We start from the raw sequence: 22,625 nt of genomic DNA, 5'->3' as shown, positions 1-22,625 counted from the left end.
GGTGAAGTGAGGGAAGATCCACACCCTTGAACACACCCATGATTGGCTGGAATCAAGCGAAGAATGCTCCTCATTAAACGTACTGTCAGATGAAACCCACTATTCTAACATACTCACATGAAACCGACTTGTTCCACTGCATGTACAGACAGATCATCTATGTTCACTTTGGCGCTATAACAGTTTTGTTTTGTTTTTTTCACTGTCTGAGGGGCAGTCTCATCTTGTCAGGTCCTTTTCATGTTCTGCCTGCAGGTCTTCAACAATGTGTGTGAGTCAAGGGAAAGTTTTCAGTCATTAGGCAGAAGGATTAAAAGCTGAGATGAGTAATAATGATAACTAGCGGTGTTCAGGGTGGGGCTGCTTGTCTAACATTGTTCTCAGGATTCAAAGCTAAGAGTAAAACCAAGAAGAGTATGGAGATACAAGGAGGTACAGTTATGCTGATGCTGTAAAAACAAGGATGACATGTTATATTAGCAACTGAATAACCTCCACTTTTCAACCATGTTCTGCTGTAGAGACACATTTTCACCTCCAAATGACCAGCATCCCATCCAATCAGCTCTGCAAGTGTTAGAAAGACAAAGATTGATGGCACATTAGCAGTTGTAGTTCACACGCTGGAATTAATGTCAATTATCTGTCAACGTTATTACAACACCACTAAGTTCACATAATGAACAAAGCAGAGCCAGTTATGCCCTTACAGAAGGGTGTGGCCCTGCAGTGTCTTCTCTACCAAACCCCTCAGGTTAAAGGCATGTTACACTCCATGCCTGCACCTGTATGAGCAGGCTATGAAAACAGCAAAGTAATTAAGTCCTAAATGAGAAATATAAATCAGCAGCTGATTTCCTCTTCTTACAAAACTGCTCTAAATACTGTTATATACATTACATATGAGTAAAAAGAATATGAGGAATATAGTTAGTGGTTACATGGTAAATATGTGGGTGAAATCAAAGAACATAAATATGACATGTGAATATAAAGTTGCAGCAGATCAGTGACGATATCACCTTGATCATGTAACAGTAACTGTGGTTTTCATAACTGCATAGAGTTGAATTTAAATGAAATCTAGCAACACCACCTTGCAGATGGCTGTCAAGTATCTGTTTGCATCATTCCGTGTTTAGACTCATATACAGCAAAACACCTGTCTGTTTTTTTTTTGTTTTTATTTATTATCCATTAATATACCATTGAAATGAATTAAATATCTACAAAGTCATCATTATTGTTTGTTTGTTTGTTTGTTTTGAATATAACATTAGAACCAAACAACAAAAAGATTTATATAAAAAGAAAAGAAAACATTTGAAAAGGGGTGGGATGAAGTTTAACTTCTATAGTCCCGCTCCCCTTACCCCATCCTTCTTCCTACCCTAAATTCTCATGTCAGATCCCTTAAGTAATTCCAAAAATCCTACACAAATCAGACTAAATTATGACATAGCACAAACACAAAAATGCTATACGTATCAAGATAGATACATAGATAGGTACTTTATTCATCCCATAGAGAAATTTACAGGTTCCAGCAGTATCACAAACTTAAAAACAACAATAGTAAAAACACAATAGTAAAAACACAATAGTAAACTCTGTAGACTCTGTCCATTTCACAACAACATTTCACATTAAAATAAACTCTGTCCATTTCATAATAATAATAATACCCATATAAAAAACAAAAATAAACTGTCTATTTCTCAACAATAATACATGTATCAAAAACAAAAACAAACTCTATATGCTCTATAAACTATAGAATAAAGCCATCATAAGGAGATTTAGATAATTTTCTTTATAAAAACAGGTTAGGCCTTTTTCCCTGTCAATGTCACACTGTCATGTTCCTTCACAGAAGAAGCCAAATTCCTTGTGTATCATTGTCAGGTGTGATTGTTTTTAAACTGATGGTGATGTAGAGTTTTAGGACTCAGTGGTTTTATTCTGTTGCATGTACAAGGCATGTCCTGCTCATTATGTAAATGTTGAAGTTAAAGTGGATAAAAACAATAAGACTTCATCTGATATTTGTTGTGTTCAGAGCGACGATCTGCTAGTTTCATGAACTTTATGAAATGAAATCATGCTTTGGGAGGCAAAGAAAAAGATCAATGTTTTCAGATCTGTCAGATGTTCTTATAATTTTGGCCACCACTGTAATATATGAGAAGAAGTCAGTGAAGGAATATACTAACAGGTGCAGAGTGTTCTTTTTGGTGAAATAGAGGTCAATAACATGCGGCCTTCTTTAACAGTGTTGGATGAGGGACAGAAAAATGTCTTTGCATGACATTAGGATGTCACAGTGAAGCTGACCTTTGACCTTTTGGATATAAAATGTCATGATTTCTTATTTTATCCTGTTATAGATTTGTGGTTAAAAAATTTTTTTTAAATTAAAAATCAGACCTGGTGCATAAGTTTATTAAGTTAAAACAAAATATTTTGCAACCTTTGACCTTAGATCACCAAAATATTTTAAAGTCATCAAGAACTAATGTCTTTCTAAAAATACTGTGTTTTACTTGAACGTGGATGGATATCTAGAGGTGCAATCAATCCAGTAGCATAACATACTTCCAGTCTTAAAAAAGGCTTGAAACTTTCATAGTCACAGATAATGTTCATATAGAAAACTGACATTGAATTGTGCCTAAATGTTTTAACAGCTTACTGAAAAAAGACAGAATAAAATTTTAAGAGGAACTACATCCATGCTTTTTGTTGTGTTTCTACTGTTACAGAAAAACATGACCAAAAAAAGCTGATTTTGACACAGCATTTAATGAAACCGACATACAAAATGAAATCTACAGTCTCAGAAAGAGCCATATTATATCTACAAATATATGCTTTTCATGAGAACATCCCTCTCTTCTAAAACCGTGACACAAATGCCAAATGTGTGCCATGAAAATGACAGAGGAAATTAATTTAAAAAAAAAGATCCTTGCAGCCAAATATATGTGATCGCCTCAAAACTCAAAACACTGCTAAGCAACAGCACGAATATGACTCATTTATTTGTTTTCTTTTCACTGATGCATGTGATAATTCTGAATTTGCCAATATGATTCGGCTTTGTTTTGCAAACACTGAGATTATTTGCATGAACTTTAAATGTACCAATACCAACTATGCAGTTGAGGTTCAGCTGGAGCCAAGTATGAGGCAATAAGAAACCACACAGATAGAAAGGGAAGAGCAGAGACTAACTCTTTACACTCTGTGGTTTTAACAGCTTTAAATGCTTTATAAACTGTACGGAGGTTGAAGTCATGCAGAATACTGACAAAGAGAAAAGAAGAAGTGTTTTGTTTTGTTTTTTTTTCTCAGGTGCTGTTTTTGCACCTGTGCAGGTCTGTGACTGAGTGATGATGACTGAGCTTCAGGGGGTTAGACAAAGACAAGACTCATTCTTTGCCTGAGAGATTTTGCATCAAAAGTGAATGTCGTGACTGTGCAGAGAAACATGAGAACTGTTCAAACAAACTCAAATCTCCCATGCCATGTCATTACGAACATGTGATTTACTGCTCGACGTGTGAGCAACTAGCATATCTAAACATCGCAGTCTGTGAATTCCATCTCCTCTGTCTGCTGTAAATCCTGCTTTGTCGTCGGAGGTGGGCTGCAGGCAGTTTCAGCCGGCTGATCCTGTGACAGTGGTGTACCTGTGCAGCACAGTGACATGGATATGCCTCATGGGGGTTTCGAAACAGAACCAATGAGGGAGGGGGGCGGGGGTGAATGGGAAGGAGGGGCCGTCAAAGAACTGTCACATGACACCTGAACCAATCTGGGTCACTGTTCTCATGGAGACAAAGGATGTCGCTCCAACTCCTTGTATACAGAGGAACTCTTTCACTGCAGCTATCAATGGAAACGGTCTCTGATCTGATGAATAAACTGGAATATTTTACTCACAGTAAAACATCTCATCTTCTTTCATTGTTGTGAGCAGTAGTGGAATACAACTGCATGCATTACTCAAGTTCTGTACCTTAACTAAAAACTTAGGGAACTTTACGTAAGCAACTTTATCCCTAAACTTTATCCTCAAGATTTCTCTGCTACTTCTCTGAGACCAATATTGTTCTTTTTACTCCATTACATTTGTCTGACAGCTTTACTTATTTGTCAGATTACAGTTTTCCATCTCTTTTCTGTCCAGTGAAAACCCACTCCCAAATTCTTACTGGCCACTTTAATAGGAACACCTTGCTTGTATTAGGTGTACCTAATAAAGTGGCCAGTACGTGTACATGCTGCTGTAGCTCAGCTTCAGTGTAATGAGTTGTGTGTTCAGAGATACTCTACTGAATACCTTGCTTGTTATGAATGGTTATTTGAGTTACTGTTACCTTTCAAACCAGTCCAGACATTCTCTTTGGACTTCTTGCACTGACAAGTAATTTTCAACCAGACACCTGCGGCTCACTGGATATTTTACTTTTTTTTGGACAATTCTCTGTAAACCTTGGCAGATCAGCTGTTCCTGAAATTCTCAGACCAACCCAGTCACATTCAGATTCACTTAAAAACCCTTTACTCCTCATCCTGATACCCAGTGGAGGCACCACTGGGTATCAGGATCATAGCCTTTGCCTCCCCAGTTGCCCCCCCACCCAGATTTGGGCAAATCTTTGGGAAAATTTGGGCAACAAAGAAATATGAAAAATCTGTCAGTGCCTTTTAAATACACTGCATATTATAACTATATTCTCTTCAAGAAGAGACTGAAGAGTAGGTCTGACGTGCAGAGGTTGTTTCTTATGAATAATATAGTTATAGGTTCATAATGATATGTGTGCCTTCAGTTCTGGAATGGATTAATACATCCGCTTGTATTGCATTCATCTTTCTTCTACATAAGAAATGTAAAGCAAAGAATTTGCACGAGTAGCATAAGGAGTAGTTTTTTATGTTTAGAACACACCTATTAATTACAAATAGTTTTGTTAACTGTTCAGGTCTGTTTTATCACTCAATTTAAATTTCTGCTAGAAGATTATACCAGTCGGTATAAAAGTGTACCTAAGCCTACAGATGTTGTCAGTGATTATATACATGTGCATGTAGTGGAAGCCATTGTATACATATGTTTTGTTTGATTAGTTGGTTAGGCTATTAGGTTTATTTTGTTTTCAACATTTATTAACTTGCATACATTGGCATTGCTGTTTATTTGCTGCATGTTTTTCTGATGTGTTTAGAGAAATATGTGAAAGTAGATTGTACCTATTAAATAATCATAACAGAAAGTCTGAGTTGTTCATGCTGTGGTTTTTAACAAATACCTTGAATGCATTAAATATTACCTGATTTTACTTAAAATTGCCTTCTATATAAAATTTAACAGATAGGCTATACATTTTATATATATATATATATATATATATATATATATATATATATATATATATATATATTTATATATTTATATATATATATTATATATTTATATATATATGTGTGTGTGTGTGTGTATGTATGTATATGTGTGTGTATATATATATATATATATATATATATATATATATATATATATATATATATATATATATATATATATATATATATATAAGCGCTAGTTTCGCGCTATGTGCAAAAAATTTTTGTCCACCCCCCCACCATTTTCTTTGCCCTCCAGTTGCCCCCCCACTTTTAAAATCCTGGTGCCGCCACTGCTGATGCCTGATTTGAATTTCAGCAGATCATCTTGACATTGTCTTCCTGTACCTAATAAAGTGGCCATAGTTGCTGAAAAATATCACAAAGCTGCAAACAGGCCTGTTTTTTCTGAGCTAATGGAGAGGTGACATTTTAGAGACATATAGATCTCAAAAGAGACTAATTGATCTTACAGAATACAATGCATTTCTACAGATTAAACCACCAATAGTGTATAAAGTAGTTCATCTTCTAACACGCACAGAAATAAAATACAATATACATATACATGCAATATTAACAATGAATCTTCAAACATCACATCGAATCAAGAGCGTAGATTTACACAGGAGTAGAAACTACATGTTCCAGCTAATCTTTTCGAAGTGCAGAATTGCTGTTTGTGTGAACTCATTAACATTTTTATATATATTTCAGATAGTGAAGCACATTTTAAGGCGACTGGATGGAGTGACATCCCGTAACCAGTAATTCCAAGACATTTTGTCATGCCGCCACTGAAAAACAGAAGGCATGGTAAGGCAGGTTTATTTATATAGCACATGTCGTGTACAAGACAATTCAAAGAAGTAACATAAGGAGATTTTTCACCACCTAGAGTTCAAGTAATTGGTAGACAACCTGCTATCTTCACTAGGTTTAGTCCAGCAGTGAGGCTATGGGCTGGGGCAAACGCTTATGGATGGATATGTTGAACTGTGGGATGAATGTCAGTCCATAAATCCCATTAATGTATCACAGTTAATTAAACTTGTACAGGGTTTTATGTGAGCTTCTGAGTATGAAATACAGCCTCATATATGAATTATATGGTGAGGCATCAGCATTCATATGTTAATTCCACCAGTTTACTGCAGTTTGGATTGTTTTAACTTTCATACTGGAACTAAACATTGCTTCTCTAAAGGAACTTGAGTTTGTGATACAGTAATTTCACTTCAGCACCAGTGCTTAGCTAAGATTTTTAAGACAGTTTGTTGAGTTAGGTTTCAAAGCGTTATAGGAGAGAGGGAGAGATGTAGGTATAAAATCTGCCGTGACCCGGATTCGAACCGGGGTTGCTGCGGCCACAACGCAGAGTACTGACCACTATACGATCACGGCATGTCTCATCTCAGTTCGAAAATTCAAAATCATGTGTAAAATGGGATGATTTTTTTTATTGTAGTGATTTAGATTTAGTGATATGTTTTTAATAGTTGACCTTCACTTCCTACAAATTTGTCTATAAAATCAAACCACTATAATACCTGTATATCTATTGTATATTTTTTTTTAGGAAAAATACAGAAAAAATATTTAAATTTCTCTTGAACAGGATGCATAGACTCATTACCAAATTGAGTTGTTTTCAAAGTGATGCTTTGAACTCAGTTGTATAACTCAAAGTATTCACAGCACCTAACGTTTTGTTTTTTAATTTTTTTTTTTTTTTTTTTTTCTATCCATACTGATGTGCATCTTCTTTCATACCGGGCGCCGTGATCGTATAGTGGTCAGTACTCTGCGTTGTGGCCGCAGCAACCCCGGTTCGAATCCGGGTCACGGCAGGTTTTAAGTATGATACGTCAGTAAGCACTTCGACTTATTAAACTGTTTATATATATATATAAGGCGAAAGGAAAGATTTGTTAAGGAGAGTTTTTTCCTGCAGATATAATAAAAACATTTAAAAGACCACTGTTATTATAGTCTATCACTGAAGACAGCTTTTAGAAAGTATTCAGTAATGGTCAGCTTCATAGGCCTGCCACAACTATAAGATTAGAACCTGCCGTGACCCGGATTCGAACCGGGGTTGCTGCGGCCACAACGCAGAGTACTAACCACTATACGATCACGGCGCGTGAAATAAAGCATTAACCCTGTCATTCATACTGGTCAGTACAGTGGACAGGTACTCTACAGCCGTTTTCGTATATATATCCATGGGTTTGGATGTTGTAGTTCCATATCAGCCAACACAGTGGACACTTATGCACCATCCCATAATACACTGACATTCATACCATTTCTGTAACTTTATGTTCTTGATAAACCTGATCTACAGTAACATGACTGAGTGTAAATCAATGGCTAGTTGTTTTTCGACTGTTATTAAGTTTTCTTAAACAAAAAGTTTTTTGTTTTTTTTTTTCTTTTAACCCTTTCATGCATAGTGGTCACTACAGTGGACAGCTATTCAACAGCTGTTCTCTTGCACACTACCAGGCAAAAGTTTGGACTCACCTGTTTTTTCTTTATTTTTATGACTATTTCCATTGTAGAGTCTCACTGAAGGCATCAAAACTATGAATAAACACATATGGAATTATGTAGTTTAAAGAAGTGTGACAAAACTCAAAGCATGTTTTATATTTTAGATTCTTCAAAATAGCCACATTTTGCTTTTATTACTGCTTTGTGCACTCTTGGCATTCTCTCGATGAGCTTCATGAGGTAATCACCTGAAATGTTTTCCAAAAGTCTGGAAGGAGTTCCAAATGATGCTGAGCACTTGTTGGCCATCTGTGGTCCATCTCATGTCATTTAAATAAGAAGGTGAGTCCAAACTTTTGCCTGGTAGTGTATTTTCATGGATTTTGTTATTTTAGTTCCATATCAGCTTATGCGTCATCTTGTACACTGTAACTGATACCATTACTGCAACTTTGCTGTTCTTGATAAACCTGATCTGCAATAACATGTTTGACTGTAAATCAATTGCTGATTGCTATTAGACTGTTTTTTGTTTGTTTGTTTGTTTGTTTTACTTTTTTTTTTTTTTTTGCATATTATCTCCATGAAGTAAGTAGTAACTAGTATTAGAGTATGTTAAAATGTGAGAAAACATCAGATTACCAGCATTAAACATGGTTGAATTTCAGAGTTTTCACACAGTATATCAGTAAATACATGTTTCTTTGCTTCAAAAATTGAACACATGATGTCCAGCTAAGTGGACATTTTTGCAGGTCTATGAAAAATAGGTTCATAAAAAAATTTCAATCGCAATGTTTTTTTTGTTTTCATGCCTAAAGAGGAATAAAAACCCTCTGGAAAAAATTCTTGATTAAGGTTCTCATAATTCATGCATGAAAGGGTTAATATTATCTCCATGAAGTGAGTAAGAACTAGTGTTAGAATATGATAAAAGGTGAGAAAATATCAGATTACCTACATTAAAGATGCTTTTGTTTCATAGTTTTCACACTTTCTGATATTGCCTTTTAAATAAAGGTTTCTTTGCTTCAAAAATTAAACACATGGTGTCCAAATGAGTGAACATTTTTGTAACTCCATGAAAAATTGTTTAATTTAAAAAAAAAAAAAAAAAAAAAAAAGAAAATTCAATCTCATTGTTTTTTACATGCCTAAAGAGGGATAAAAACACTTAGGGAAAAAAAAAAAAATCTTGACTGAGGTTTTTATAATTCATGCATCAAAGGGTTAAATACATGAACTGCTGAACACCAGGACTATGCATAAAAGAAGAAAAGACATTTGCTGTGATTGCTTTGAGTTATACGGACTTACGCATGACAAAAGCATCAGTTTGAAAAGGACTCAATTTGGCGTCCTGTTAATGAAAAACTTAAATCTTTTTCTGTATTATTATTATTATTATTATTATTATTATTATTATTATTATTATTATTATTAATTTATTAATTTATTTATTTTTTATTTTTTTTTACAATAAAATGATTTGAAAAGAAAGTAGATAAATAGACATTATAGAGGCCTTATAGAGTAAAAATAGTCAATTGAACAACACATCAGTAAACGGGATATCACAATAAAGGTCTAATCCTATTTAATGGATGGTTTGGAGTAAACAGAATGCACTGTTTTCTCTTCAGTACTGTGCCGTGATCGTATAGTGGTTAGTACTCTGCATTGTGGCTGCAGCAACCCCGGTTTGAATCCGGGTCACGGCAGATTATGATGCACCAGAATTTATATTGATTTGTTGAAAATTGACAAAGAAACTGTGGGTCACTGCAAATCTTCTGTCTTAAAGATAGGGCAGGGTACAGATAACACAGTATTGAGAGCCAAAATGTTATATAATAAAGCTGATGTGGTATTTATATTAAGAAACTCATTTCTATAAATGTGTCCTTATTGTTCTCTGTTTCCCTATGTATGTGCAACTCACTGCCCTACTACTTGCAGCAGTTTCTTATGGATTGTAGTTAATACCATATAAACATGTCCTCCACCACTGATTCTCATAATCTGTGCGCTTGTTTTGTTTCCTGACCCACAGTTTCTTTGTCAGTTTTCAACAAATCAATATAAGCTCTGGTGCATCATAATTGAAACCTGCCGTGACCCGGATTCGAACCGGGGTTGCTGCGGCCACAACACAGAGTACTAACCACTATACGATCACGGCAAGCTGTTCATTGGACAAATAACTGGGGCTGGGGATTTGAGACCATTCATGAAAACATAAATACATGTTTGCCATGTTTAGATGTGACTGAACTAGTGACTTATAGCTTTTGCACTCTGACTAAACACTTCATCCACCACTGAAAATCATCAGTGATGCACTGTAAATGATGGATGTTCTCATTTGGTCAATCATTTATTTATTTATTTATTTATTCATTTATTAACTTATTTATTTGTGTTGGCATCAAGCTGTAGATAAAGTCTGAATGTGTGTTTTTGGAAAGTATCAATGTAATTCTTAACACTGTAACAGGCTAAATAAAAACATAACATAACATCACATAACATAGGCTATCATAAAATAACATAAAATAACATAACAAAGGCTATCATAGCAAAACATTGGCTATCATAACATAACATAACATAACATAACATAACATAACATAACATAACATAACATAACAACATTGAGTTTCTTTATACACCACAACAAAATAAATCAACAATATTTCATTTTGATTTCACTGATTGGTTTGTATAGCAGGGGTTCTCAGAAGGATAACACATGCTGAGATAAGGGAGTGTGAATGAACTCGAGTTAACTAACAGGGCAAACATTCATCCTCTGACCTTTAAAAGACTACCTAGAAAAAAAAGCTACAAGAAATTACAAGGGAGAAAAGAAAATGTCACACATAAGGTGAAACATTAGTAAAAGAATGAAGAAAAATTTAAATGTATTTTAGTACAGTGTAGCTTGCACCAGTCCTTACCATGCGTTGTATATAAGAATTCCAGAAAATAACAGTAAATAAACGTACACAATGTTTACAGCAGTAAAGCAGACGACAGGGGCAGTTAATGTTCAGAGTTTTTTTATTTTTTTTATTTTTATGAGCCATAGTTTTAGAGTGGTGAAAGAATAACATGTATTGATTTCTCAGACAATAAGACTGCATTTACTCTAAAACAAAACAAAAACAAAAACACTTTTACAGTCATTTTATTCTTTTATTAGATTATTGCTGCCAAGTTACTATTAATTAAACAACAGACAGCATAATATCATTTGAAGGTTAAAACAGCCAAAGTAACACTGCAATATACAGTATAATGAAGCATATAGAACACATGGGAACAGGAACAGAAACCAGAGGTGAACGGATGACCTTGCAACCTGTCAGGTTCAATTTGACCAATATGAGAAGAAAACTCCTCCACACTCTGGTTCACTACTCCAAAATCCATTCTACAACCTTATCATGGTCCAGAGATGTGTGATGATAATATATCGATCCTTTCACTGACACTTAGTAGAGACTGTGAACACATCTGTCAACACACTCAGCCACTGCATTAACCCTTAAAGACCAAAAACTATATTTATGGCAACTTTCAAATGATTTATCACAATTTAGTTGAATATCATCCTCTGCATTTGGCATTTTTTCAGTGAAAATCCGTTATTTTCCTATATTTACTTCGCTGATTGTGTAGATGCTCATGAATCCTCAGAGTAAATTCAGAAGGTTATCAAATCAAAACAGAGAAAACTGAAGAAAAAAAGAGATGTCGACAAAATATCTCATAAACTGAACATAAAAACAAGCATCTGTAACCATTGTCATGTGTCAGTGACTTTTACTGGTGAATCAATGTTGCAGGAAATGACAGTGTTTCCATGTTCACTACAGAGACTCTGAACATCCGAATGGGATTATAGGATCTAAAATTATTAAACATTTTAGATCAGTAGATGCATTTGAAGTCTTAACCTGTTTAACCCTGCCCATATTTTCAGGGGAAAAACGTCTAAAAAGACATACCCAAAGTAAATGAAGAATTACTCCACAATAATAAGGTTCATATGGATGTTCTTGGTGTCTGTGGACATTTAGAGACCTCACAGAATCTATTCCCATTGTCTAAAATATTGTATCTATTACTATGCCTGAGTAAACTGTAACAAACTAAAAGAGAAATTAGAATTTTTTATCCTCGCCTGTTTTTTTCTGGCTGGATTGACGATGATATGCATAAATTAATTGTTCGTGTCGGAGATTTTTAATAGCATATATTTCACCCCACAAAGATTAAAAATCATGTTTGAACATTAAATTTTGCACTAAAATACACTTTTGATGTACTTTTATTAACATTAGGGTCTAAACTTTGAGCAAAAGTTGAAAAAAACATCCATTGTCCTGATTTATTATGTTTTTATAGTAGATGAATATTAATATAATTTTTTCGGCCCGTGGGCAGGCTGATCAGACTCTATTTGAGGTTTAGCATCAGTAAGTCATTACCATGTAAATTTTGATCTGATTGTGTATCATAAAAAATTAGATTGCAGAGCTGAAAGGAGTACTAAAGTAATATTTTATTTTATTGTTCATTTAGCAAGGTTATTGTACATACCTGATACAGCAATATGTTCATTTTTATTTGTATTCTATGTGTAGAGACCACAGAGATTATAAAACAATAGTGATCATTTATTGAAAAGAAGAGGTAGTTTTATGACAAATAAACCAAAAATTAAACCACTATGCAAAAGCAAAACAGCCATTTTAATGTGCATGATGTTCTGTGTATTTGTGAAATATGATATAGTTAGCATATGATAAAAAAAAATATTGTTATATATTCAAATAAATATTCTAAGTAGGGTGAGTACTGTGATTTTTAAGAAATATAGTCACATGAAATTGGTCTCAGCATTCAGCCTGTGTTCAGTCAACTGAGGTCAAAACTTGCCATGACCCAGATTCGAACCGGGGTTGCTGCGGCCACAACGCAGAGTACTAACCACTATACGATCACAGCACATTGCATGATGAAATATAAACACCCCCTGATGACCTAAAAGAGAATGGCTACTTTGTCACGCTAAATCTACACATTAATGGCAAAAACATAAAATTGACAAAGACTTAATTTGGCAAAGAATCTCTTCATCATCCCAATGAAACAATAGTATTTTTGAAACAATAGTATTTTTGAGTAAATATCCTGCAGTTATGATCACAATATTCAAAATGGAAAAGTGATTTTAAAAAAATACTACATAAAAGAGTCATTAATAAGGTCAAATTTATAGAAAATAAAAGTATTTCAAATTGAGATTTGCATGTAATTTAAAGAGGCTATAATGCTGGATTAAAACCACCCACTCACACATTCATATTTGCACTCTGTATAAAACTGACTAATTGGCACTATACAGGGTGGGGAAGCAAAATTTACAATATTTTGAGGCAGGGACTGAAAGACAGTATATGACCAATTAGTTTATTGAAAGTCATGAGAATTTATTTGCCACAAGAAAATTTACATCATAGAAAATGTTTTTATTCTACGTGTCCTCCTTCTTTCTCAATAACTGCCTTCACACGCTTCCTGAAACTTGCGCAAGTGTTCCTCAAATATTTGGGTGACATTCTTCTTTAATAGTATCTTCCAGACTTTCTCGTAATAGTTTTGCTCATAGTCATTCTCTTCTTTCCATTATAAACAGTCTTTATGGACACTCCAGCTATTTTTGAAATCTCCTTTGGTGTGACGAGTGCATTCAGCAAATCCCACACTCTTTGACATTTGCTTTCCTGATTACTACTTTGGGCAAAAGTTTCGAAAAGGTATGGATAATAGTGTTAGGTATGATTATGACATCAATATATGTTTGGTTTCAAAACAATTGACGTAGTGCCTGCTGACAAAAAAACAACTAAATGTTCACTGTAAATTTTGCTTCCCCACCCTGTATATTAAACTCTGACTATAATAATATATACATAAACATATATTTTTAATAGACCAGATCCCTGTACATATCCACTCACTGTATAAAAACCCCAATTTGCACTCTGCACATATTACAAATCCTCTGTAAATCTCATCCCATTGTTGTCTTTGTCTCTAGTTGAATGTTTGTTTATATTAGGTCTAGGTTTAAGTGTGTTTGGGTCTATGTTGTGTTTGGGTTCATGTTGAAATTGTACGTCGTGAGCAAAGAAAACCCGAAGCCAAAGTCCTTATATGTGTTCACAAACTTGGCCAATAAAGCTGATTCTAAAAGACTCATAGCCTAAAGGTACATCGCAACATTACTGTCTAATACTCAGGGGTTTAAAACACAACAAAACAGTAAAAATGGCACCAATACAGCTGTGTGTCTCATCCAAAAATACATTTCATATCAGCATTTTCAAATACATGCTGTTGTGTTTAAAGTAGTCATGGCATTTTTTGTTGATGGAGTTCAATCAGGTTCTCATAATAACTGCCTTTCAGGAATGTTATGAAGTTAATTAACTGAAGGATGAGGGCCACACCTCAGCCACTCCTCTAACCACCGCTGTCAGCCTGTTCACACTGTTAACCAACACTGCCTGTCTCTGTTATCTGGACTCACACACTCATCCATTCATCCTCCTTCTTCATCCCTCATGTTAACCATCCCTCTCCTCACCCACTTACTCCTTTTTGCGGCGGTATCTTCCCTCATCTGAGACAACATCCCAAACGTGATATTTCTTCATCACATCCTCCACGACTCAGAATGACCAGCCTGATCAGGTGACCCTTCATCCACCCTCATCCTCAGCTATTCTCCATATTGTCTTCCCTTCATTAAATTCATAAACTTATATCTTTTTAATGCTGCTTTTAAATTGTGTATTTATTGTGTATTTATGCCATCTATCTATGCTATGCTGTCCCATGCTATCTATCTATCTATCTATCTATCTATCTATCTATCTATCTATCTATCTATCTATCTATCTATCTATCTATCTATCTATCTATCTATCTATCTATCTATCTATCTATCTATCTATCTATCTATCTATCTATCTATCTATCTATCTATCTATCTGCCCGTCCGTCCGTCCATTGAGATTAAGAACTGAAATGGTTTAACCACCTAAGACCCAGGAATTGTCAGCAAAGTACAAGCTTTTTTGTTTTTTATTAAATAAGTGCCTGTATTGGAAACATCATGATGCAACAGTTTTTTCAGGTGCAGTTTTTAAAATTTTTATGGAATGTCCCTTGTGGTGGACAATTTTCTTTTTTTTTTGTATAAAGTTGTGAAACTCTTGTCCACAAATGTGGACAGAAAACCCTTAGCTGGGTCTTAGGAGGTTAACACCGAAAATATCAAAAAAGACATGAGGAAAAAAAGGTCTCACAATGTTTTTATTCATATTTATTCCAAACCTTAACCAAAGTTTTTTTTTATTGCCTAAAACATCAGGAGTTAGGATGTAACATCCATACTGAATACTCAATTTTGTAACTCCACCATTCATCCCAACCACCACCTACCTGTTGAAGAAAGGGGAAAAAACAGCAGATGAATTCATGAAAAGTTATTGATGTTACACATATATGCATAGTCAGTGTCTGGGAGTAACCAGTCATATGTAACTGTTAGATAACAAAATAATAAAATAAATATCATTGTAACAAAAAATGTGTACTTAAATCACAGTTAATGTTACATATTCATTTCAGACAAAGCTTATATGCAAATTATGATTTTCCATTATTGACATCAGAGTTTATTGTCTCAAGTCAATATGTTTGTGTTTTAAATTGGTGATAATGCCTTAAAATAAAAATATCCTATTCTTAAATCAAATTACAGCCATAAACGTTCAATAAAAGTTTGACAGTATCAGTGATGGTTACTGATGTGAGGTTTGCACAGTAGAGTTCACATGATTTTATCCAGAAATCAGATGCAATAACATGCATTATTTTGATGAAATAATTATAATACTAGCAAGGCATCTACTATAGTAATCTGTAACCAGTCAGACATGAAACACTGTTCATAATCTACAGTTAAGCGTACTATAATAACATTATATTTTGATGAATGGGGTTGAAAAGGAGCCACTGTCAAATATTTATTAAAAATCAATAGTGTTTTTAAGACTCATAGTATAAAGAAACATAATATTGTGTACCAATGATTTAAATGAAAATAACAAATTAATACAGGTTTTAATGTGTTGTTTTAGTTTCGTTTTTATGTAACTGTTTGTGTGGAGGGGCTGCACAGTCTGTTAAGCTGTGGTATGTGCTATAACATGGGTGTGGTGTGTTGGCAGACTGTAACAGATGACACACACAGCGTCCTCCTCCTCCTGCGAGTATTATTAAGGTTTAAGAGAGGAGGAGAAGGAGGAGGAGGAGGAGCAGGAGCAGTGTGAAGGTGAGAGATGAGTGAGGGATGAGCACAAGTTGCCACCTCTGTGCTACACTGTCAGCCGCGCCCTGCATGAACACCAGCTCCATGTCATTCTGAAAACAGGTGACCGCCAAGGGCATCATCGACTGTTTGCCATTAAAACACACATGCACATTTTCACACATCATCTCTGCTGGTTTCAAATACCGAGGCGGAATCTACCACTCACATGAGTCTCAAGGTCATTCACAGAAACACAACCATCCATGCAGTCACATCCACAGCATCTCTTAATGTGATTCCATAGACTTTAAATATATTAAATGAAATCTGTGTTTATTATGACATTTATCAGTGTGCAGTTGGATTTTGGTGCTGCTAAAATCTAATTAAAGCCAAGGACGTGTTTTGACAGTCATTTGACGCCCTCTCGCGGTTCACAGTTGACACATCACCCCAAACCCTGACATCCTCCTATTGTCTCCTCAAACAGTCACTGATGCTGCATATGTACATGAAAAAAACATGTGACGCAAAACAGCCTCTGTGGGACGCATCAGTACAAGCCGTACCCAAAAGCTGGAGCCACATCCCCCTTTTATCAGAAAATCACCAGGAATCGATAGAAAGTGTGAATTATTGAGTAACTCTAACCAGCTCTATATGAAGAGTTGGAGGCAGAGGCTGCACAAAGGGGATCATTGTTGCCTGCAGATGCCCGTCAGTGGTGCAATCGCCCTTTGAACACTCTCCAATCGCAGCGCATAACGCGACCGAGAGAGGGCGGGGTTTGGTTCTCCCCCACCACCCTGCTCTCCACCGAGCCCCACTCTGGCACCGTGTCCCATTGACTAGACGGCGACAAACCAGCGGCTCTGAACTCCACGCATACTGAGCCTCCAAGTGGACCGAAGATGAGTGGGACTTCGGACATTGTGGACCTGAGGAGCTGAGGCATGCGCACCTGCACCAGGTCTTAGTCTGGACAGGTATGAGACCTGTGGCGCTCATGGATGAAGGACCAGCAGATGTTTGTGTGATCGTCTTGATGTAGATCCATATTCCCATACTTCCCATTCAGCCCTGCAGGCCTGGTCCGGTACAGCTCCACATGGATGTGCGCCGCCGTGGAAGCCGCTGGACTCATGGAATACAAAGCCCACGCTGGTGAGCATGCCTGCCTGTCCACGTCCACTCCTGTCCGGGAGCTTCCCCACCGCCCTCTCATCCTGACACAGCCTCTCCACACGGATCTCCCCTGGTCGCTTGGATCCCCTTCGCCATGAGGGTGACTTATTGGCGGTGATTGGGTGCGTTCACTCGGACGTCTGCGCGTACCGGAGACCCGTTTTTGGCTCGGCTTTTGTTGGCGACGCACGGGCTTTAGTGCGCAGTGGGCTTCCTTTGTGTCAAAGGGCTTAACGCAGAGTGCACGGACGGCGGCGGAGCGGGGGCTTTGCTTCACCCGCTGTTGCGCCCAGCAGTTCTCTTTGTGGCCGGGCCGTGATGGCAGCCGGCCGGACTGAGGCGCAGGACCACCCGCCTGAGAACGGCTTCACCCCGCTGGAGCACCAAGCGCCCCGGCTGCTGCCGCACATTGATAGCTCGGTTCTACCGGCTCTTGGGGGGTTCGGGAAACATCAGAAGCAGCTAGTGGTCCTGACCTGGATACCGGCATTGTTTATCGGCTTTAGCCAGTTTTCGGATTATTTCCTCCTGGCGCAACCCAATGGCACGTGTGTGCAACCCCTCGCTAACGAGAGTAACTGGACCGTGGCTTCCCCACCGGTGACCGTCACCGGTGCCGCGTCCCTGCTCAAAGGCATCAACGGCACCGGGGATGGGTACGGAGATAGCGGCGGTATGCTGTGCGCCTGCAAGGAGTGGAGGCTGGAGCTGCAGACGGGACTTAGTCAGAATGTGGTTACCAAGGTAACGAGATAGAACCACACTGGATGTCTTGACAGAAATGAAGGCTCTCTACTCATCATCATCATCATCTTCATCCTCATGCTCACCATTATATGTCCTCTTCAGTTCAGTTCAGCGCAAACACAGATGATTGACAGTTTACCCACTGACCTAAATATGCGAGGATGAGAGTGTTTGAAGCTCAGGAGGAAACATCTGAAGAGTAGAGCGATGCTGCAGCCTGAGTGTGCGATTTGGATGTTAGGATTGAATGTATATCACACCACAATGAAGATCTAAAAACATACAGTATATAATATAGAAAATACTACTGTAGATAAATGCAAAATACCTACAGCTCTGGAAAATGAAGAGGCCACTGTTTGTGCTTTTTATAAGATTAACATTTCATACAAATTCCCAAAGTATAGTGCCATTTATAGCATCTATGTGCAGAAAAATCACAAAATAACATGTAGTTTTCAGTCTTTGCATGATGTTTAAGTATTTTCATTTTATAACCACATAGAATGAATTAAAATGTTTGACCTTACAGTTCAGTATTTACTAGAATAACCCTAATTATCTCATGTGGCTTTGATGCTCTCATGGGTGCTTTATGTGATTATTGGAGCAAAAATAAAAGCTTTGTTTGATGACTACAACCATCCATCTTTCTCTTGATCACATTCCAGAGGTTTTCAATAGGGTGCTGCTCTGGACATTTAGATTTTTTTTTTTTCCTGGGACCTTTTCCAGAGCTGTAGGTAATATTCAGATTGAAACAGGACATGGTAAACATTACACATCTGTGTGTTTGCTTGGAAAAGTAGTGAACTATCCTGAGGCAAAACAGGATTATTACAGATGACCTTTTTGTGCTAATTCTATTGAACTGTCAGGGTAGCTAATGCTTGAGGTGCTTTTTTGACTGACTCGGAGCAGGGGTCAACCGATTATTGGCCCAGTCGAGTATAGGATGTGGTCCTCAGCATTCTTATTATTCAATCTATTATCCAATGAAATATGTTAATTGAAAGTGCACTGCTTTGGATGGGATGCAGCCACATCTCTCTATATATCTGTAGTCATCACATAGGCTAATGTAATCTGATGCTGCTGGATTGTGAGCTACCATTTATACTGTCAAGGAATACTGCTGCTTCACATTTTGCTTAAAGATACTGTTGTTAATCCAATCCAACTTTATTTATAAAGCACTTTAAAACAACCTCAGTGGACCAAAGTGCTAGAAGACTAAAAGCACAATAAAAATTAATAAAAGCACTAAAAAACATTGAAATCAAATAAAAATACATAAATAAAACAAGTTAAAATATAAAAACAGAAACAAAATGTCAACATTGCGCGAGTGTGAAAAGGTTAATGAAATACTTCCTCTTCCAGTTATCATGTCAGCTGTAAGTCTTACTATATTCATTCATTGGTTAACTATACCCCAACAAGAGTGAATACCTGACAGTCACTGGTAACTTTAGTTCTTTCCTACCTTTTTACTGTCTTTTTATTTATTTCGCTGGCAAAGAAGCTCTACTCTCCAAGATTTGAGCCCTATTAAGAAATATGTGTTTATGCTGTAAAGGTACACTGTTGCCCTTAAAGCTGGAGTAAAATATTTTTACCTCTTCCCATGAAATGATTGTGATGATCTAATTTATTTTTGATAGATAAAGTGTTCATGGGACTGGGTATGTGATCATTGCACCTGCTCAAAGGTGATTACTGATGTGTATAAATAGGAATAAAAAGAAGAATGTGTCTGAAAACACAATTATTCCAACTTTATGGGCAACGGCGTGTTTTGACAAAGTTTTATGTTTGACTTTGTGGTAAAAATGACTGTAAATTTTCATTCATTGATCTCTAATATCAGTTATCAGTCTCTTTGATTACTAATGATCACTGTTGGCCTTGAAAAGCAAAGTGTTCGACCCGTAATCTGAAGACTCTGGTTTGAAGATGATCACAGTGGAATGTAAAATCTTAACAATTTCTCTTTTTGGCTCTCTAAAAATATCTGTAATGAAATACAGCACAGAGGATCTGAGGCCAGTTAGGACAGAGGAACAATGCACAAAATTAGGAGTTAAAGGGGACATGTCTGTGAGTGTGATATCTGTTTTCTCAGTTAATGGTGGCTGTAATCACTCAGACAATGCACCCATAGTGACTGTGTCCCCTCATCATCCCTTCATCAACACCGGTCATTTTACCCCCCGACTATCATCAGTTACAACCTGTAATCATCTCCTTCAGATATCAGCATCGAGGCTCTGCAGGGTGTTGTTTAAATCACTGTAAAATACCAGCATTGTTTTCACACAGGGCTACATCAGTCTGCCGGATATATATTTTCAGGCTTGTGCACAAAACAGTACACATGGTGCTTCCACATGTGTCCTTGGCTTAGTTTCAGATGCTGAGAGCTGCAGCGGCATGTGCACTGACCCATGGCCTCAGAGGAAAGAGTGGAAAACTATTGATTTCTTATATTACAGACTCGTGTCCACATTCACATGCATGCTCCTCTCTCTGTACACACACACACACACACACGAATGCATCCTGTGTATTTTAAGTGTAGATGCACATGTGAATGCACTAGCCTCCGTGAAAAGAACCACATTGTTGATGAGTAATGCCCACATTCCTTATTGTTGTTGTAGGTTTCAGATTAAAATGTCTTTGTTGCTGATGCATAATTCTCTTTTATCTTGCTTTTGCTGGTTTTTCTTGTTGAGAAGCTCACTAACTCTCCCGTCTCTGCCTTGTTCTCTGTTTCAGTGGAACCTGGTGTGCGACTCGGCCTGGAAGGTACACATTGCCAAGTTCTCTTTGCTGGTGGGCTCCATATTTGGCTACCTAGTGATGGGTGTCATGGCTGACTGGTACGCTGCCTCCTCTGTTTCTATTTTATGCCTCCATGCAGCAGGTTTTACTCTGTCTTAAGGGATTAGTCTGGTGTATTTTAACTAAGATCCTGTTTTGTAATTTTGGCCATGTTTTCTTTGCATTATGAGGCTCCAAGAGACCTGCTGAGATCTGGAAACGTAGTGTGGTCACTAAAACAAACACTGTGTCCCATTTTGGATACTCCTTTCAGTTTATTTCCTCAGTTGTCCCAAATTGTACCCATAAGAAATAATCATCACAACATTCATTCATTCTTTCTAGCACTGAATTGTAAAGAGGCAGAGTGTTATCACCAAGGCTACAACTCTCATACACCTAAGTATCTGCTGGCTTGTTTGCACAGTTGACCTCAGTTCAATGAATAAAATAACCATGTTTTAGCTTTTCTTGGCAAGTGTTAGTTACACTGCCATCTGTGTTGTACAGTATCTTTCCTAAAGTAGCTCAGTTGCAGCAGCTTCCTCTATGTAAGTTTAGTAGGTCCTCCTTTTTTTGCTATGTAGCCAAGATGGAGACCTTCAAAAGCTTGAAGAGCCCAGTGATCCATACTCAACTTTTTGGTCATTGTGTTGATAGTGCGCTGCATTTTGCCAGAATTCACATTTATACAAAATTAGCTCTGTTTCTTTAACTTGGATTTCAAATGTGGCCATGTTCTCAACAGTGTTTGCACAGAACCACTGGGATCGAAGGTGTGTTATCAGTGAATATGACATGCCCACAGATCTCATTATGGTTCACCCTTTGGGTTAAGGAAAAACTTATTCATTTTGGTTGCATCTGGGAACCATCTGCCTGGGTTCTAAATTTATTTTCAGCCAAAATGACATCTGGGAACTGGAACATCACTTATTCCATGCTGGTGTGAATCACATGTGTGATTTCAGACTATCAAGTAGAAGTATATGCATGCAGACTGCAAAACAGTAAATGTAAGACATCGGAGTTTGGAACTGATTTTCAGTACGCATAAGGCTTAGTTAATGTAATCTATTATCTGCATTTATTGTTGGTCAGAGCAGCTACATAATCTTTAGGACAAGGATAAATACTTACACTTTTGGAAGAAGAACTTGCTTCCAGATCCTCTAATAAGTTGTGAGGACTAGGTGTGAATGTCAGGTTGTCTAGATGGTTTAGTTAGCAAATTAGCGATATGATGCATCCAGTCTAATTCTAACATCAGCTACAGTATAGAAGGAGATTTCAGACAAAGACAATAAATATTTCAGAATCTGTGTTATCGCTCACAGCAATCACCCGCCTGGTTTGTCTGTATAAAGTGGAGGAATATTGCAGATGTTTTAAGGGCATTCAATGAAAAAAGGGTTTTATACCCACTTTTTTGACTTGTAGGACCAAACGACCACTCTGCTACTTTCTGTCTTTTCAGCATTGTTATTCCCAGACATACCTCATAGCTGGTAACATCACCAAAGTGTCCATTACAATTAAAATACATGAAAATACAATTAAA

The 22,625-nt window shown here is 36.9% G+C and overlaps 1 protein-coding gene and 5 non-coding genes across 6 annotated transcripts in view; 3 read left to right on the top strand and 3 right to left on the bottom strand.

Annotated features, from left to right (window-relative positions):
• Window positions 1–6,744: 6,744 nt before the first annotated feature.
• On the bottom strand, window positions 6,745–6,816 carry trnah-gug (transfer RNA histidin (anticodon GUG)). The gene has a single exon. It is a non-coding gene; the product is annotated as a tRNA-His (tRNA).
• Window positions 6,817–7,190: 374 nt separating this feature from the next.
• trnah-gug (transfer RNA histidin (anticodon GUG)) lies at window positions 7,191–7,262 on the top strand. Its single transcript has one exon. It is a non-coding gene; the product is annotated as a tRNA-His (tRNA).
• A 222-nt stretch (window positions 7,263–7,484) lies between these two features.
• On the bottom strand, window positions 7,485–7,556 carry trnah-gug (transfer RNA histidin (anticodon GUG)). Its single transcript has one exon. It is a non-coding gene; the product is annotated as a tRNA-His (tRNA).
• A 2,004-nt stretch (window positions 7,557–9,560) lies between these two features.
• Window positions 9,561–9,632, top strand: trnah-gug (transfer RNA histidin (anticodon GUG)). Its single transcript has one exon. It is a non-coding gene; the product is annotated as a tRNA-His (tRNA).
• A 389-nt stretch (window positions 9,633–10,021) lies between these two features.
• On the bottom strand, window positions 10,022–10,093 carry trnah-gug (transfer RNA histidin (anticodon GUG)). The gene has a single exon. It is a non-coding gene; the product is annotated as a tRNA-His (tRNA).
• Window positions 10,094–17,809: 7,716 nt separating this feature from the next.
• Window positions 17,810–22,625, top strand: part of slc22a23 (solute carrier family 22 member 23) — a 44,279-nt gene continuing 39,463 nt past the window's right edge. Inside the window, exons 1-2 of the mRNA XM_030132483.1 lie at window positions 17,810–18,235; window positions 21,020–21,123. Coding sequence (XP_029988343.1) covers window positions 17,810–18,235; window positions 21,020–21,123 — 530 coding nt within the window. The remainder of the gene's footprint in view (window positions 18,236–21,019; window positions 21,124–22,625) is intronic.

Source organism: Sphaeramia orbicularis, chromosome 4 (assembly GCF_902148855.1).
Source record: "Sphaeramia orbicularis chromosome 4, fSphaOr1.1, whole genome shotgun sequence".
NCBI lineage: Eukaryota > Metazoa > Chordata > Actinopteri > Kurtiformes > Apogonidae > Sphaeramia > Sphaeramia orbicularis.
Note: the sequence above shows the minus strand (reverse complement) of the source record. Positions and strands in the feature narration are given on the sequence as shown.